This window comes from Lactuca virosa, chromosome 7 (assembly GCF_052849685.1).
Source record: "Lactuca virosa cultivar CGN04683 chromosome 7, Lactuca_virosa_CGN04683_v6, whole genome shotgun sequence".
Taxonomy (NCBI): Eukaryota; Viridiplantae; Streptophyta; class Magnoliopsida; order Asterales; family Asteraceae; genus Lactuca; species Lactuca virosa.
The window spans coordinates 83,618,318-83,637,406 of record NC_136432.1 but is presented as its reverse complement, the minus strand read 5'-3'; the positions used below and the strand labels follow the sequence as shown (position 1 = coordinate 83,637,406).

Below are 19,089 nucleotides of genomic sequence, written 5' to 3'. Positions count from 1 at the left end.
TATAATCTTAATTCTCTCAATCATCTCTATATGAATAAAATTAAATATAATATATGGTTTAATGATATTTACAATTGTTGTTATGATTAATTAATATTAAAAAGTTTATTTTCTTACGATTTTAATTCCTATCATTATAATTATTTAAAAGATCAAACATATATGGCTGCCTCTAATGGCTCACACCTAAAACCCTATAAACCCTACGAAACGAATTGAAGAGAGAGGAGGGAGGAGAAATGTTGGTAGATCTATATAATAACTTCTGTTTTAGTTGCTTCACGTAGCTGAGAAATGTTGGTACCAGATTCATTCATGGAGTGAAACATCAAAGCCACGCACTTAATCACATCCTCTAAAGTTCATGATGGACTGATTACTGATATACTTAGCATGCTCTTCGATGGAAGGTATTTACAATGTCAGACCTGTTGTATAAACTTATAAAATAGACTTTAAATGAGAGACAATTATAATTGAAGAACAAGGCCAGCACATGCCAATAAGGCTATAAATTTGATGCCAATTAAGACGATGTAGTTTTTAATGAGACTATGACAATGATTTTCAACAACGGCTCTACCGATGCTCATGATTTAGAGTTGAAAACTTGCAATTCAAAATGGATAATTATACATGGTTGTAGAGAGTTTCACGTAGATAAGAATTAGTAATTACAAATAACCACAATTTGTAGTTGCAAGCTTGTAATTCACAATGGATAACCAGTATGACATACACATGTGTTTGTAGAGAATTTTGAGGATTGAATAGATATCATTAACTGCAAAACATGCCAAATTGCTACACAAAATGCATTCGGCACAAATAGACATCAAATTGCATGATCAGGATGAGATTTAAATGATAGCAAATGACTTGTTCTTAAATCTTAACATCTAGAAAACGTTGGTTATTTGGGAACTTTATAGTTCCATAATTAAATAAAGCAAAAGATAAGAGTGGTAATTAAGAAGTCATCACTCATCTAAGAGATTAACATTGGAACAATCATGGGGGAAGTACCACATCCCTTCGTAACAGAACACTCCTTGTCGACTTTCATCGGTGGCAGAAAAGTAATCATAGCTCGTGTAACATTGTGTCTGTGGGCCAGCCCATGACTTTGGTTTAATAGCAGCAGAAGACTTCAACCGGCTAACAAAAACTGCATATTCTCCAATTGTCTTTTCTGGTGACACCCACTTCATTTCGCTAAAATCTAGTTCATGTATCGCATGCCCAGATATCACATAAAGGTTTTCAGCTGAACTTACAAGCAGAGGTGGAAAACTTAAGTCAAAAAAGTTTCGCTTGGGAAAATTCTTGGTTTTGACTAACGTACATTTTCCCTTCTGCTTTGACTTCAGATGGAGTCTGAGTTCACCTAAACAATAATCCGTGTCTAAGGTATATATCTTCCCCTTGAAAATATGTAAATCAAGGATGGGGAGAGTGGAGGAGACATGATTCCATCCTTGTTTACCTGATATATGAAACGATCTATTTTCATTACCCACTCCATAAGTCAATATGTTTCTATTTAACACAACAAACACCCACTCAGATGTTGAACGTGAAAAGACAAGGATGCCTCTGAAATTTTCGTCATCAACACCTACATATGTGGGCCAATGAGGGAAATAAAGTTTATGCTTTGTGATAGGATTCACAAGCAAGAAGTCTTGGGTTTTCTTCCTTCCGAACAAGATCAGGTAACCACATGTACATCCAAGTACACATCTTCTCCAAGTAGAATGGGGAAGGATGGTTTTAAAGGTTCTTCCACCAAAGTCCTCTAGGTGGCACCAGTAATCCTCATTAGCCTCCATAGAAAAATATATCTCCATGGGTGGTTTGGACGCCATAAAAATGTTCATGTTAGAGACTGCAAATGAACTCCATGACTTGCAAACTCCCTTGAATGCAAAGAAATCAACAACTCCCAGTTGCATCATAACTAAAAAAAGCACATCATGGTTAACATCTGACCAAGATGCCACACCATCATGGTCAAAATTCTTCAACGTCTTACTGCTAGATGATGATGCATCATCATCATGATTCTGATTTCCAGTCATACTCCTTGCCTTGGTTATTCCTACACCTGAGAAAGGAAAAGAAATACCACACAAGATGCAATAGTTGTAAACAGAGCACACATACCCTTCTCAAAACATTGTAAGAAAAAAAAAACGTGCACACAAAAATCAGCAGATATATACGTACATCAAGTCCATGAAATTTTTTGGAAAAACATTTTTGAAACTAAATACATAATTTGGAGGCAACTAATGGGGACTCCTCGAAGAAGATTGTCAATGCAAAGGACTTACGGATTATAGATTATATTATTGTTGACTCTTGCCTGGGATGAGGTAAACTGAAGATCAAGATATGTAGTGTGGTTCTTGTAATTTGTAATTTGTAAATACTTTCATCGTAATCAGGGCATTTGTATATAGTTAGACATATAATTGTTCCTTAAGGATTTTTTCTTGAAACGCCTAGTAAATTGCATGTTTCTTAAAACATGAAATATACTTTTATCAAAAAGAGATTTCAACAACGCATTTCATCAAGCAGTACTTCACATGCATGTAAAGTACAAATATGTTGAAAAGACGACTCAGATGCCGGTAAACTAAAAAGGAGTTGGATTCAACGAATACGAAATTGAAGAGAAAGAAGCTCACACATACCTGTTACTTAAAATTGCATGCTATATGCGATGAACTTTTCGATCGATTGTAAACGACAATTCTTCAGGAATGAGGCTGCTAAGGTTAATTGGGAAGAGTGTCACGATTTCACGATGACTTTATTCGGGGTATGTAAAGAGTTTCACGATTTAGTACTAGGGTTTGATATTTATGGGCTTATACAATATTAATGTGCTTTAAAAAAAAATCTCCATTAACTTATTTTTGATATGGTCATGCGAATTTATTGTATTTTCTGTATGCATGGTTCTCCTCAATGCAAAATGACTTTTTTTTTTTTTTTTTTTTTACTCTTTTTAATATATATTTTTATTTATTAATTTACAATTTATATTAATATTTAATTAGAAGGACCACACCCTGCCCTTCATCTCTTTTCTTTGCCGCCTTCTACCATTACCACTACCATCCACGTCATCCTTCACCACCGTAACCAACACCATCACCCCCCACCACCGTCCACCACTACTTATTTCATGAAGGAAAAGGAAAATTATATGTAGTACCTCCACATCACTGGTTTGTCACGATCTGTGACTTTGAACCTTCTTTCACCTCAGTAACTTGAACCTTCTTTCCCCTGTATGTGAAAATCAAAGCAAAAGTAAGTAAACAAAAACACAGTAACAAGTATTAATATACAATAAAACCTAGCTAAACGGACAAATACAATAACGAGAGGTTTGTGGAGTTTAAAGCCTAAAAACTTCATATATGAGCAAAAATCTTCTAACTAATTCAAAATTAAGTAAAGTGGAATAGAAGGTGTCAAACATTGAGACTTTGTTGGTAGTTATATTGCAGTTGCATACCTCTAGGAGTCTAGGGGAAGATGTTGAACTAATTGTTAGATAGTAGAATGAAAGCATTGCAATTTTTGTTGTGTAAGTATTAGTAAAGGGTACAATACGAGGCTCATGGTGTCCTTCGGTAGAATTGAGAGATGAATACGAGTATAGATTCTGAAACACCCGTCGCATGGGCCCATTTGAAATAGTCTTTAATAAAATCTTTTAAGTTATTTCAGAGTTTAAGTTTGCGGAAAACGGTCGCAAAGGTTAAATTTTTTTTTTCAAACTTCATATGCAGACAATGGTCCCAAAACATAAGTTCCAAAAACAGTTAGATTTGGAAAATCAAAACATATGAGAGAGTCTCAACAGATATCAAAAACCAAGGCTTAAGAAGTCTCTACAAACCAAGAGACTTCTAAATATCCAAGCTTATAAGCCTTCTAAGCTTCTGAAAATCATTAACCTACAAAATATTATCAACAAGTGGGTTAGGTTACGAGAAACCTAGTGATTACAATCTTAAGGTTTTAACATTTTGTAACCGGAATATAATTGAACACTTAAATCATATCTAATTGTAAAAACTATACCTTATCCAAATCAAAAAATAGAAATAGAGTTCAAACTTAGAGATAAATATATAACACAATCCAAAGTACATTACCATACTTGTAAAAAATCATAAATCTTCACTAGTAATCATATACAATGTAAAGTAGTTACATCGGAACAAGGCATTTATCAATAATTAAAATGTAGTCAAGTAGAACAATAAGTACTTATAAAATTTCAAATTTTCGGATTTGATAACCCGATAACAAAATTCAATTTGCAAAATATAAGCTTTTTTCAAAAAATAAATTCATATAACTACAATGTAATACATGCAACTATCCCAACCCGAGTCAATCTCATTAAGTCCAATCTCACACAAAAATGGCGGTGGATACATGAGGGAACTCCCTTCAAGTTGCTAGAGAAAGGAGACTCCCATCTCTATAAATCTCTAGGAAAAGGGTACTCTCCTTTTCATTGCAATATTAATTGGGACTCCCACCATCGTTTTAGGAACTGTGTAACAATATCACTAGTCCTACACATGGGGTAGCGAACCCACAAGTGCACATGAGATTATCTAGAAATCTACTCACAACAACTCAACACGTAATGGATCCATGACAAGAACACACAAGTCTCACATCTTTGATCCTAATGGCACTGCCTTTACAGATTTTCATGATGGATGTTGTTTTCCTATAACCTTTACTATAAGATTGTTGTATGTGACTTCAATGGTTTGGCTTCCCGTCCTAGCTCTATATGAGAACCGTACTTTCACCATCTCCTTGTTACCTATAATCTCTTATGTAACATGGAAGAATAATGCTTGTAGAAGGACAGATTGAGTAGGAGGCTACATATGAAGTGACTTCTATGAGCGTCTCAAGACGATTAGAGCAGGTACTGCAGAGTTTTCAGGCTGATTGATGATTAATGTCACATCAACAAGTATTCCTTTCTATAGACCACTAGGTCAAAATAATGAGTAGTTTACACATGATGATTCAGGTCCTCACTTGCTAACTCACTAGGTACTCACCGGTGACAAAACCCTTGCTACAAAATCAGGTGATACATTGATACTTACAACTATATTCACCATAACGGAATTCAAGTATTCAGTATCAAACCTAAACCAGTGAACCACAGTTCGCTGCAACATCAACACAAAACAATGAGTTCAAGCATAGACTTGAAAAATGAACACACAAACTACATCAAGATCTATTCAAGATACTAGGCAATTCGCTATAAGACTATGGGGAGTGGGTGGCAAAGGCAACGATGAGGTGGACTTTAACATGTTGTGGGTACACTGACCCAACACCTCAACATGTTGTGAAAATCATCCCTTCTCATCATTGTATTGCCGAAGAGAGAGAAAATTGTATGCGCGTGCAGGCCCGACCCAGAAGGTGGGCTTGGGCCGCCCAGGACCTATTTCTCTAAGAGGCCCAAAATTCCTAAAGTATATAGTATATATATAGAGAGAGAAAAGTTATCTTATCTAAAAATACTAGGAGACTAATTTTTTTTCTTTAAATTATTTGTTTTTGTATGTTGTGTTCATATTTTTCTTTTTTAATATTAATAATGAATTTTGTGAATTTTATAACGGTGTCTATATTTTCAATTTAATTTTATTATATATATGACTTTGGGGGCTCATTTTTTTTCTTTTCACTTTGGGCTCACTATAGCTTTGGACCGGCCCGTGCACATGTATTAATCCCAATTTGTCCATTCTCTCTCTTCTTCATCTTTTTTCTCCATTGCCATGGCACCACTTCCTCTCTTTTCCTTGCCATGGTAAATCAAGATACATCTCATGTGAGCTTAGATGGAGCTTATGTGGAGCTTAGATGGTAAGGCTCTTATTAAAGACATCTATAACAAGGTACATATAAAGAAAATGCATACAACATTAATTGCACAAAAGCTCTTATTGAAGACATCTATAACAAGAGAAATATAAAGAAAATACACACATTAATTTCACAAAGATTTAACATACTCGTAATCAATATTTGATTTGATCTGCCTATACAAATACTCAATTACATCACAACATTGTGATATTGTTATTAAAATATTTTGGGATAAGTGAACGACAAGAAACATGACCAGTCATGAAAACAAACCGCCCAAAATTCCAGAATATCACTCGAGAAAAAACAGAAATTAACATTTTAAAATTTTGATCTTCTAAACTTTAATAGACGACATTCCCTAAAAATATATATAAGTGTCCTAAAATCTCATCAATCATCTAAGAGATTAACATTCAAACAATCATGGGGGAAGTACCACATCGTAGCATAAAATAGCATGCGTTGTTGACGTTCAGCAGTGCCATTGAAGTAATCATAGCTCTTGTATTGTGTCCGTTTAATAGCAGCAGAAGACTTCAACCGGCTATGAAAGAATACATATTCTCTTATTATCTTTTCTGGCTTCACCCATTTCATTTTGACAAAATCTAGTTCCATAACCTTGTTCAATGCTGAAATGCGACTTATCACATAAAGGTTTTCACCCGAACTTACAAGCTCCAGATGTAACAGATCCGGCTTCGGGAAATTGTTGATTTCTAGTAATGTCCATTTTTGCTCCTGATTCGGATCGAGTCTCAATTCAGCTAAAGAAAAATCAGACTGTAGGGTATATATCTTCCCCTTAAAAACATGTAAATCAACAATGGCGAGAGGCGAGTCAATGGGATGAGTGCAAGAGACATGATTCCATCCTCGTTTACCTGCTATACAAAATGATATTATCTTGATCAATCTATGTAAGATAACAAACACCCACCAAGACATTGAAGGTGAAAAGACAAGGATAGCCCTCATTTCTTCTTCATTAGCAATTGAAAAGAAGGGGTAATCAGGGAAATGAAGTTCATGCTTTGTGATAGGATTCACAAGCCAGAAGTTATGGGTTTCCCTTCCATACAAGATCAGGTAACCACAAGTTAAACCAAAACAGGTACTACCAGCAGAATGGGGAATGATTGTTTTGAACCTTCTTCCTTGGAAATCCTCCATGTAAAAATAGAAGTCTTTGTTATTATCATGGGGGTCGATACATGTCTTCATGGGTGGTTTAGATGCCATAAACATGTTCTTGTTAGATACTGCAAATGACCTCCAAGACTTGCAAACTCCACCGAATGCAAGAAAATCAACCATTCCTAGTTCCATCATAACTAAAAAAAGCACATCATGGTTAAGATTTGACCAAGGTGCCACACCACCCTTGTCAAAAGTCTTGAACCTCTTCCTGCTTGATGATGATGATGCATCATCATCATGATTATGGTTTCTAGTCATACTCCTTGTCTTAGCCATTCCTACACTTGCAAACTGAAATAATTAGTACCATAAAAGATACAAGAGTTGTAAACATGAGATAAATATCCACATACAAACAGCCGATTCGTTGCTCAAAAGAGAAAACACACACACACACAAGAATCATGAGTAGATAGCAGATTAATCATATATACGTTTAGATTTACAGGAGCCCATGATGTGGCTTAGTAACTGGGTGAGATCCTTGGTATGACAAAAGAGATACTAAAAAATAGTTGAAGTGGGACTAGGGCTCGTCCAACCAAATTTGAGACTCGGGGAAAAAACGAATAGGTGGTCCTTATTGTTAGACCCTCGAAAATCCAGATTGTACTTGGAAAATATTCGGCATCATCAATCATACTAAAACATGTCTCCAACGTTTTTTTTAGCTTTTATAATTTTTTGTTGTATATAAATATCAGTTGTTTTATTCTTATCCAATTTTACTCTTAGTTCATTCTATAAATTCATGCAACAAGATGTTGAAAACTATTTTCATGTTCTTCTACCAAAAATATGTTTCCAGTCATTTACAAGTACAACATTAACAATATATTATATCTATTTGTTTTGAATAAACTATTTTCAATTATTTTATCGGCAATATTTCAACCAAAAATCCCTTAATTAATTTATGTCAAGGTTATCCCAAAAACTATTTTTAGAATCATAAACATCTAAGGGGGAAATAAATTGATCACAGTTCCCATTTTTGACATTAACAATCATATTCCGCTCATTATTATTCTCATCTCACAATTATCCTTTCCATTATCATTTTCACTGGTAACACGATTATTTTCATTGGAGAACAATGAAAAAGCCGTTCCAAAAAAAGAAACAATGAAAAAAATAAAACTTTTTAGGTTAAACGTAATTCAGAAACGGTCAGAAAAAAAAAAAGATTCAAACATTCACAAATTCAGAGTCAACACCGAATAATAATCAAACAGTAAAACAGAAACAATCGAAGTATTCACAAAACATAAAATATTTGAACTTTTAAGTCTTTGAAGAAAGTAATTAAATTTTATTATTTGAATAATTGATAATCAAACATTTAAAGAAAACAGAAATAAGCAAATAGAATTACATAAAACCACACTAGATATCCAAAAATGGGAATCGTGATTTACTAATTTGAAGATCATTATTAAACAAGTAGATTGATATATTGGAAATTCCGAGAAGTTGGTGATATCCAAATTCAAACATGCATTCACATAACATAAATCATAAGTGAATAGTTGATATTCAATAATCATTGATAAAAAAGAATTCAAACATTCATACTCAAACAAACCATTGTATCCCTAGATCATGATTGACTATTTGATATTTGATGATCAATCATCAAAAAAAAAAAAAAAATCATTAACCGAGCTTTTAAAGAAGAAAGAAGCACATACAAACTTACCTGAATTCTTGTTTGCGAAATTGCAAGAACTAGAGATTTCAGAGACTCATAGTCATTATTTCCTGACTCTTCTTAGAAAATATTAAGTATGAGATGAGATGTGAGAGGCAGTTGTGTGAGAAACAAACAAACATAACTGAGAAATTGAGGAAAAAGTCCAAAGAATCGGAATACTTGTTTTCTCCAAAAAAAAAAAAAAATAAATAAAAATTCCTCCGATTATATTTACTTTCCTTCTTAGTTCCTATCGCTAGCGCTCCCAAACGTAGTTAGTATTTACCAAAGTTCCTCCAATTGTATTAAAATATTAACAATTGAATTGGTGCATTGTATTTTTAAATTTAATACAAATTATTCGATCCGGTTCTATACGGTGAGATCTTTTGAATACTATAAATTATTAAAATTGACATATAAAACTTAGCTTATAAATATAAATTATTAAAAGTTGATATAAATTTTAACTTTATTTATAAATTTATATATAAAAATATAATAAATATATAAAATAAACTTAATATAAAAAAAAATACAATACATTCTATAAGTTTAAGGGTTAATATTAGAATTTAAAGGGACCATTATTGTATATATTCTTAACATGTGAGTGTCCTGGTGGGGTCACTCCCGGCCCCATTTCTAGAAGAGGAAATATAAACAACCCCAACCCCATAGTTGCAGGTCAATGGAAATATTGATAAAGGCACATGAAATTGGGTATCGTTCAATTGGAGTTCAGGTATGATAATATTTTGAATATAAACTAATGCAGTTCATCGAAAGATAAAGCCATAGGAAAATGGGTATACTTCAGCATTGTTCCTGTTTCCAAAGATACCACTTTTCTTCTTCCAAATTAGCATCTGATTTTTCATATTTTTCTTTGAAAGATAGAATAGTAAACCTCATACAGACATGCCAAAACTTGACCCGCTTTTACCAGATCCAGAGTCGCTTCATAACTTCAGGATTCGTACAAAATCCATCGATGGCTGGCAGATTGTTGAAGCTTTCATTGAATTTCTGTGATATAGATTACACAGTACTGATTTTCAAATGCATTAATTTCCCAGATACATTCTGTGTAAATACTGTTATCAAGGCATATGCTTCCGGTTCTTTGCCCACCAAAGCTGTAGGATTCTATTTTGAAATGCTTGAAGAAGAAGGGGTGTTGTTTAAACCCAATAGTTTTACATTCCCATCTATGATTAGCTCCTGCACAAAAACAAAGGATTCTGTATTGGGTGAAAAATGTCATGGGCAGGCTGTAAAGGTTGGTGTTGACAGAACTTTACACGTAGAGAATGCTTTAATCCACATGTACTCTGGGTGTGGATTAAATAATGTTGCATGGAAGGTGTTCGATGAAATGTCAGTGAGAGACTTGGTGTCCTGGAATTCAATTGTAGATGGGTATGTTAAAGTAAATGATATGGAAGCTGCCCATAAGCTGTTTGATAAAATGCCCGAGAGAAATGTGGTATCTTGGAACGCCATGATGAAGGGTTATTTAGATGTCAAGAACCCTGGCCTTGTGCTAAAGTTGTTCAGGAAAATGGTCACAACAGATGGAAAAGGAAATGACACATCGATTGTGACTGTGCTTACTGCATGTGGCAGATCTTGTAGTTCAAAAGAAGGAAGATCTGTTCATGCTGCTGTTATCCGAATGTTCATGGGTGTAACTTTGATCATTGGAACATCTCTAATCGATATGTATAGTAAATGCGGGAGACCAGATGTAGCTCATGTCATCTTCAACACAATGTTAATCAAAAACATCGTGTGTTGGAATGCAATGATTTCAGGGGAATCCATTCATGGGAAGAACCCAAAACACGCACTCCACCTGTTCGATGAAATGCTAAAACTAGTTGACATAACTCCAGACGAAGTAACATACATCGGTGTGTTATGTGCTTGTGCACGCGAATCCTTGCTGACAGAAGGTCAAAACCACTTTCTTGAAATGACCAAAAAATTCAATATAAAACCTTCTTTCGCACATTATTGGTGCATGGCTAATCTATATGCAAGCCATGGTTTAGTAAAAAAAGCAGTTGAATTCTTAAAAAATATGCCAGTTGATGTGGGGTTGTCACCCCAATCGTCATTATGGGCTGGCTTACTAGGATCATGTCGTTTTAATGGTGACGTGGCAATTGGAGAACAAATTGCAAAAACTTTGATTGAAGATGATCCTTCAAATAATTCGTATCATGGTTTGCTTCTTATAATCTATGCTGTGGCTGGGCGATGGGAAGATGTGACCAAAATGAAGTGTATGATGGAGGAGAGAGGGGTTAGTGTGCCCGGATTTAGTCTTGTAGAATTGACCGAAATAGTTCATAGTCTTAAAGTGGAAGATAATATATCTATGCTCCACAAATATGGATGATACAGTGTGTGCATTGGACTGAGACTGATACTGATATGATACTGATAGGACAAGATAGTTCAGCGTCTGAATGAGATATCAAAAAGATGGAAAAAAATCGGGACTTGTATTCAATCTTTGTGTGTAAAAGACGTGAATGTCCTTCTCATCCTCATCATAAAAATAGTCTGAAAAAGGCGATTGATGTTTTTGCAGTTTGTTTTAGGTATTTTACCCCACCATTGTTTTTTGTCCCCTTTTCTGTAAGTAAAAGATTAAGGAAGTTATAAGGATTTGAATACATTTTAGGAAAAATTTCCCCTTTTTATGCTCAATTTTTTTTTATTGTTGCTGCCCATATAATGATACAATAGTGATACTTTATAGGACCATATATAAATATTCACTCTATGACATGACAAACTAAAACCAATACCATAAGACCCCATAAAAGAGTTACTGTAGCATGCAGTCACCACCATCTTAGTAACAAAAACTCATAAAGTTAGGAAATTTCTGATACATACATCCGTTGTGATTCAACTGAAGATCATTAAACATGAAAACTACATGTCTGATACTTGAAAAAACAGTGATTTTTTTTTTTTTTTTTTTTATTTTAAGTTTTAACAATGTATTTACAACAGTGCTAAAGTAAGATGCTAAAAAAATAAAAAATTATCATTATAATATTTAACAAATAGCAACGAACTTTCAGTTTTTTGCTTTTTCTAGCAATGTACCTTCTGATTTTCACATTTTATAGAAATTTTTTTTTTTTGTCATTTTGGACAATTATGGTTAACCGATAATGAACACCATTAACCGATTAAAACCTTCAACAAAAACCGGTTAATTGATACCCCATGGGCTATGGCTCTATTTAAAAGAATTAAATCTTTATTTCCTTTTATAAATCATGGTATAATATTGTTAAATCATGTTATATTTCTTTCATAGTTAAAAACAACTTGTATTTATAGTTTTTCTAATGATTTTTTATTTATTTTGATTCAAGTAAAATGAAAAAATTCAATTTAAAATATTGTTAAAAGTTTTCTTATAAAGTTTGACTCTTATTATTTCTTTTATTCTTTATTTTAGTCTATTATCAAATTAAAAAATATTATCTTAGATTTAAACTATTGATATCACATATAAAAATATGATTTAATTTGCAAGTTACATTTTAATAAGTTTAGCTAGTTTTACTATTTTAATAATTATAAATAGTAAATATCACTCATTGAATCAAAATAATAATAAAAAAACATAAGTTACCAAAATTAAAAAAAAAAAAAACTCAAACACAAAAAATGTAATATACTCTAATATATTCATATACATTACACTTTTTGAAAAATGTCACAAAAAACGTTATTAAATTAATGAAGAATAAAACGAAAAAAATAAAATAAAACAATACGAAAAACTAAAAAAATACGAAAAAAAATTAAAACAAAGTTTAGTTTTGACTAAAAAAATCAAAAAAATGAAAATAAAGAACTTAATAATAACATAAAACCGAGTTTAGTTTTAACAAAAAGATTTTAAAAAAATAAAATAGTTTACTGTTCGGAGTCTAATTTAGCATGAATAGAAGTCCAGGGTTTAATTTATTTATTTTTAATTATAACTTAACCAGTTTAAGATTTATTAAATTTTGAGGGTAAATTATTATATAAAAATTGTTTCCATAAAGTTTGAATGTTCTAGATTTATGTATTGAAGAACTTTTATAAGTAAGAAGTTCTAATCATTTAAACTTCTCATATTAACTACAAATATAATAAAATTTAAAAAATTTACTGGTATTCTACTATCGTTGATCACTGATGCTATATATATTGGGTTGTGTGGTTACAAAATCCAATTATGCATTAAACTTGTTTGTAGCTAGCTTCTTGCTAGTCTTTGGTGTTGGTTTTAATATAATTATTCTGCTATTGTTGAAAAGTCTTTATGAAAAAAAAAAAAACATAAAAATAATAATAGGTTCATGTGTATATTTGTTAAATCATGACATAGAGTATAGTTGAAATATCAACCAAATGTATATCAAGTTTACCCACGTTTGAAAACATCGAATTGTTGATTTAAATGAATGGGCTATCATCAACTAATGAATAAATTATGAAGTTTAGTTAATTAGTATGTTAAGTTAAGATATTTGTTTGGAGTTATAAGATACGTAGGATATTCTTGAAGTAGATCCATTCGTTATCCTCGACAAACATGTGAGTTCCATGGACTTTGAAATCAAATTTACACTTATTTTCATGAATTATTATGACATTTTACAAGTTGTTTCAAACACGGATCCGGTTCGTATTCCAAATTCAATTTATGTCGGATCATTTATCAGTACAACTATGGTATCACATGATATATACATTGATTTAGTTTTCATTTCATGTCGATGAATGTTTTTTTATGTCTGTATAATATATGTTTTACAGTTTATTATAATATGTTTAAGATGATGATATCACAAAACTTCAGCTGATTAGTACTAGTATTGACTTGTATCTCAGGACAGGATCGTTTGTTTGTGCACATGTATCTGTGAAGACTTTGGAATAGATCAAGAATGAGGCAAAAGAGTATAAAGTTTTTTTTTTAATTGAATGTATCAGGTATGTGGGTCAACAAACAGTCAACTATATGGAAATTTCATAGTCCAAAAAAAAAAAGATAAAAAGATAAAAGTGCTAATTAAGAAGTCATCACTCATCTAAGAGATTAACATTCAAACAATCATGGGGGAAGTACCACATCCCTTGATAACAGAACACGCCTTGTTGACTTTCATCAGTGTCAAGGAAACAACCATTGATCATGGATTGTGTCCAAAGGCCAGCCCATAACACTGGTTTAATAACAAAACAAGACTTCAAGTAGCTATAAAAGATTGCATATTCTTGTATTGTCTTTTCTGGCGACACCCATTTGATTTCCCCAAAATCAAGTTCCATAACCTTTTTAGGTCTTGAAACCCAGTGTATCACATAAAGCTTTTCATTTGAACTCACAAGTCGTGGCTTGTACATGTCAAGCTTCAGAAAACTCTTGGTTTCAAGTGACCTCCATTTGCCCTTACACTTTGAATTCAAATTGAGTCTGAGTTCACCTAAAGAGCAATGGGTGTGTAGAGTATATATCTTCCCTTTAAAAACATGTAAATCAAGAATGGGGAGACTGGAGGAGACATGATTCCATCCCCGTTTACCTGTTATATAATACGATATTTTTGTTTTACGAGCTCTATAACCCGATAATGTTGTACGTAACACAACAAAAACCCACCCAGATATGGAAGGTGAAAAGACAAGGATAGCCTTGATTCTGTCTTCATCAACACCTACATATAAGGGGTAATCAGGGAAATGGAGCTCATGACTTGTGATAGGATTCACAAGCCAGAAGTCGCGGGTTTCTGTACTGAAATAGATCAAGTAGCCACAAGTTAATCCAACACAGGTCCTGCCAGCAGAATGAGGAAGGATGGTTTTGAACCTTTTTCCTTCAAAGTCTTCAAAGCAGCAGAAGGAGCCTTCCTTATTATCAAAGAGCCCAAAGCATATCTTCATGGGTGGTTTAGACACCATAAACATGTTCCTGTTGGATACTGCAAATGACCTCCATGACTTGCAAACTCTGCTGAACGCAAGAAAATCAACAACTCCCAGTTTCATCATAACTATAAAAAGCACATCATGGTTAATTTCTGACCAAGGTGCTACATCACCCTTGTCAAAACTCTTGAGCCTCTTTTTACAAGATGATGATGCATCATCATCATGATTCTGGATTCTAGTCTCACTCCTTGTCTTGGTCATTCCTACACTTGTAAAAAGGAGAGAATCATATGCATAAAATGTAGTAAGAAAAAGTGAAAACACACACTCAAAACTATAACTTTCATGAGAAGAGAAACTCACAAAACAGATCACAACGGTTTATTCTGAAAACTAAATTGCAATTTTACTAACTTTAAAGTGAAATACAAGTTTGATTAACCAAAATAAAGTGATTAGAACACCTTGAATGAATTAAGTTCAAAAACTGATGTCTTGTCCGATTTGGTAAGACCAAATTAGGGCAAAACAGTCTAAGACAGATAGATCAAATTTGTAGAGTGAAATCATATTGTGCATTAGATTTGGTAGCCTGGAATTCAAAGCAAATTAAGGTAAAAGTTTTTAGTTAAGACAACCAAGGAAGAGTTGGGCATAGAGTCATGGACAATAAAAAGTGTGAAATCAAATGGAGAAGATAACTCTAGAAGCAACGAAGAAGCAGTATTTTAAGAAGCGTGGAGGAACATATACCTGCAAGGATAAAGATACTGCGTTGAGCGTGGGATTGTAGGGCGCAGCTGAGAACGGGCGGGCGAGGAGGAAATATAGAGTACGGTGAAACGAGAGATTAGCTAGGTTCAAATATGAACTTAGGAAATTAAAGAAAATTTGAAAATTTGGTCCTTAATGTCGGTTTCTTTAGTTCCAGCCCATTAAACTGTGGTTATGGTTCTTTTAGCCTACTTTTATTCATTATCACACCCCACATGCTCCTCATGTGAGGGTAAAATGTATATTTCCATTTTTATGAAATTAAATCTTTATCATTGTTCTTTTTGCTTTGTTAGACCCATTTACCTCATTGACATTCATTACATGCACAACTCCTTAACCCTTAGCCTTAATTTGTAACTCTTTTTCTCCGGATAAAATCCCTCCTAGTTTTAACCCTTAGCCTTAATTTGTAACTCTTTTTCTCCGGATAAAATCCCTCCTAGTTTGGGTAGCATGAAGTTCAATCTTATTTTTCAAGTCCTTCTTTTCTTTATATTTTTGACAAAGTTATAAATTTTGCTTGTGAATTTGACATAAACTACACCTCCTATCTTTTCCATCCATCGTTATCGATAACTTCTAAGTCTTTAAGTTCATCATCTATCTATTTAAGGACTTAATTCTATCCCTTGTGTTCATCATCCATGTGATTGTTAACACTATAATCTTCCATGTCATGCTCAACATCTTCAACATTATTGTCTTTATCAACCACGTAATCACTTTCTTCACTACAATAATTTTCTTAATTAGATTCTAGGTTGGTAGCATTAACAAATTTTGAATTGATCCTAATAAGAGGTTGAAAGTCTTCAAATTCTTAAACATGGTTTTTCCTAATTGTCCAACAATTCCAAGCATAGTTTTTACTACATGAACTCTCACCCTTTATTGGCTTCCACCATCTAAATCTATATAATCATTTTACTTGCTTATAACTTTTTTTAAACGGCAAACTAGCTAACATACTCTTAAATACCACATATGTATCCTAAGAGACTTGAACTCATGACCTCTCATTACTTGCTTACAACCTTTATTCCATCGTCCCTTAATGCCTTAAAACATACATAAAAACTTTAAAAATAGTTCTTGCCATCTGAATTAACTATTTACTCCTACTTTGCATGTTTTTCATGGGTTAGACTTAAGGATTTTTTTCATGGTCCCACACCTTGGCATATTGTTCCCCGTGTTTACCCTCTATTATTTTCCTTGCCATTATCCTAGCCCCATGGCATTGCTTTTTTGATACTTCAACAAAATACTTATTGGGATTCTTAATTATGTTCTGTGTAACACCCAGTTTATTTATTAAATAAATAAATAAATTGATGAACGAATAGTAGTCATAAAATAAATAATTATATATATAAAAGGATGGTCTCAAAGAGCTAATTATCACAATTTTAGAAGTCGAGGGTTAAAAGTGTAAGTTCCAGACTCAGTTTATAAATATTTATGAGGTTAGGGGCTCCGTGTTAATTATTAGGAAGTATTATGAAAGGGATTTCGAAGACAGGGACTTAATGGTAAATATTGGATTAAAATGGTAACTTATGGACTTAATGTGAAAGAATCTTGGATGCTGGGGGGGATTGCTTTGTAAAATATGGCCTTATTTTGAAAGAAAATGTCATGGGGAGGGATCAGTCTTGCCATTATGGTAACAAGTTTGGTGTGGAGGCGGCTATATATATGCCACAACAAACCCTAACCCTAGAACTACGTTGCAGCCGTCATCTCTCCACCCTATGTCTCCCCACCGACGTCGCCACCATGCTACTTCCGATCGGCCACCGACGACTAGGACCACCGAAGCCAACAGTCGTGCCCCATCCTCTTGACCGGGAGATCCGTTGGTGACCAAGTCAGAGCAAGGGTTCCTCAGCCGCCGTCCTTCTCTTTCTTCTTCCCTTTTATGCTGCCGCTCACAACGCCCTCGGCTATTGCCGGTTCCATTCCGATCACCGCCCGCTATTGGGATCGTTCCACAGCAGCCGCCGCCGCCATCGTCATTGCCTGCTCAACCAACGATGGAGGTTGTTCCATCATTTTTCTTCCGACTGCCATGAGCCACCGCGTGGGTGGCTGTGTGTGCATGATATAGTGGTGTGTACGATTTACTGTTTGTTTGAGTGTGGGATTCATTGAGTGTTGCTGTAACACCCATAATCAGAAAGACCAAGAAAGGAAAGGAAAACCCTAAGTCAAAGGGTCAACTCGTCGAGTCCAGGGAGGAACTCGGCGAGTCGGAGCGGGATCCGGGGGATCGATTAAGTAGCCGACTCGGCGAGTCGGCAAAGAGGACTCGGCGAGTCCGGTCTGAAGAGGGAAACCCTAAATCCGGGACTTTGGGCACTATTTAAGCGTCTTATTCTCTCCATTAGGGTTCCTTGGAGCCTCTCTCATCCAGAAACTAAAACCCTCAGCCTCCATTGTTGCATATTCAAGTCTCTTGCCATTTTTGGGTGATTTGAAGGAAGAAGGAAGGAAGGAACCTTTGGGGCTTCAAGGATTGGATTTAGATCCAGAGTTTGGGTCACCTTTCAGAGTTATTGGAGGTATTAAGTCGTTATTTTCACCCTTCTTCATCTAGTTTCCCTTTGTTATGAGATTTGGGGATTTTATGCCATGTCCTTGACCCATTTCGAGTTAGAGCCCAAATCTGAAGTTGCTACTTCAGATCTAAGTGTATTCTGGCCTAGAGAGTCATAAAGTATCAGTCTTTGGGGTGTGGGTGAGGCATGGTTGTCTTAAACCCGAGTTAGGAGTGTTTTGGGCCTAGATCTCCTTAGCTACACGTAAAGTTTGCACCTTTACGTGAGGGATGGACTTTGGAAGTATGGATCTATGATTTGGGGCCCCTGCATGGCTCGAAAAGCCACTGGACGGATTAAGAACTGGAGCGACTCGGCGAGTCACATGGGTGGACTCGGCGAGTTGGATGAAGTTGGGCAGGAACTCGGCGAGTTGGAAGAACAACTCGGCGAGTCTGTTGAAGATTGCCTAGGACTCGGCGAGTCTGTTCTTGGACTCGGCGAGTCAAGTCGCGAAACCCCAAACCCTTCAAGTTAGGACTCGGATCAGTGAGTTGAGTGGGGACTCAGTGAGTTGGACAGGTCAGGACTCGGAAATCGGTAGACTGGGCGAGTCAGGGATGACTCGGCGAGTCGAGTCACGAATGAAAGGATTCTGAGCAAATGAACTCGGCGAGTCAGTAGGCAGACTCGGCGAGTAGGGTTGACCTGGAAGGTTGACTTTGACCAGAGTTGACTTAGTTGACTTTTGGAGAACAGTTAAGCTAAGTGATATATGTTTTGATATTGGTAGCTCGGGGAGCTAGTGGAGCAGCGGTTCAGGGAATTGTCGGTCAGCATCCAGAAGGGTTACCAGCAAGTTCAGTAGTACCAGGTGAGTTTCCCTTTGTGTGAATGGGTCTAAGGCCACAATGCCGACCCATGTAGATATGAGTAGGAAGACCCAGGGGTTAGCCCTAGGCACGG

General features: G+C 34.7%; 4 protein-coding genes across 6 annotated transcripts; 1 reads left to right on the top strand and 3 right to left on the bottom strand.

The window, feature by feature from the left end:
- Nucleotides 1–980: 980 nt before the first annotated feature.
- LOC145126863 (uncharacterized) lies at nucleotides 981–2,081 on the bottom strand. Its single transcript, XM_079062150.1, has one exon. It carries the CDS (start codon nucleotides 2,079–2,081, stop codon nucleotides 981–983), a length of 1,101 nt encoding a protein of 366 aa, XP_078918276.1.
- A 4,116-nt stretch (nucleotides 2,082–6,197) lies between these two features.
- LOC145125859 (uncharacterized) lies at nucleotides 6,198–9,004 on the bottom strand. Of its 3 annotated transcripts, none has more exons than XM_079061260.1 (3): nucleotides 8,849–9,004; nucleotides 7,071–7,427; nucleotides 6,198–6,836 (listed from the first exon to the last, which is right to left on the bottom strand). In XM_079061260.1, the coding sequence occupies exons 2-3, from the start codon at nucleotides 7,423–7,425 to the stop codon at nucleotides 6,340–6,342; spliced, it is 852 nt and encodes a 283-aa protein (XP_078917386.1). In that variant the 5' UTR covers nucleotides 7,426–7,427; nucleotides 8,849–9,004; the 3' UTR covers nucleotides 6,198–6,339. The 3 variants fall into 3 exon arrangements, with proteins under 3 accessions (XP_078917386.1, XP_078917387.1, XP_078917385.1); XM_079061261.1 differs by having other exon boundaries at nucleotides 6,198–6,833; XM_079061259.1 differs by having other exon boundaries at nucleotides 6,198–7,427.
- A 528-nt stretch (nucleotides 9,005–9,532) lies between these two features.
- On the top strand, nucleotides 9,533–11,566 carry LOC145123676 (Pentatricopeptide repeat (PPR) superfamily protein). Its single transcript, XM_079058878.1, has one exon. The coding sequence runs from the start codon at nucleotides 9,648–9,650 to the stop codon at nucleotides 11,247–11,249; it is 1,602 nt and encodes a 533-aa protein (XP_078915004.1). The 5' UTR covers nucleotides 9,533–9,647; the 3' UTR covers nucleotides 11,250–11,566.
- A 2,262-nt stretch (nucleotides 11,567–13,828) lies between these two features.
- On the bottom strand, nucleotides 13,829–15,671 carry LOC145123902 (uncharacterized). The gene is made up of 2 exons (XM_079059090.1): nucleotides 15,560–15,671; nucleotides 13,829–15,069 (listed from the first exon to the last, which is right to left on the bottom strand). Exon 2 carries the CDS (start codon nucleotides 15,065–15,067, stop codon nucleotides 13,955–13,957), a length of 1,113 nt encoding a protein of 370 aa, XP_078915216.1. The 5' UTR covers nucleotides 15,068–15,069; nucleotides 15,560–15,671; the 3' UTR covers nucleotides 13,829–13,954.
- Nucleotides 15,672–19,089: the final 3,418 nt, after the last annotated feature.

Bases quoted from the DNA above. Each gene is read 5' to 3' on its own strand.
- LOC145126863 (XM_079062150.1), bottom strand. From the start codon at position 2,081: ATGACTGGAAATCAGAATCATGATGATGATGCATCATCATCTAGCAGT.
- LOC145123902 (XM_079059090.1), bottom strand. From the start codon at position 15,067: ATGACCAAGACAAGGAGTGAGACTAGAATCCAGAATCATGATGATGAT.
- LOC145125859 (XM_079061259.1), bottom strand. From the start codon at position 7,425: ATGGCTAAGACAAGGAGTATGACTAGAAACCATAATCATGATGATGAT.
- LOC145123676 (XM_079058878.1), top strand. From the start codon at position 9,648: ATGGGTATACTTCAGCATTGTTCCTGTTTCCAAAGATACCACTTTTCT.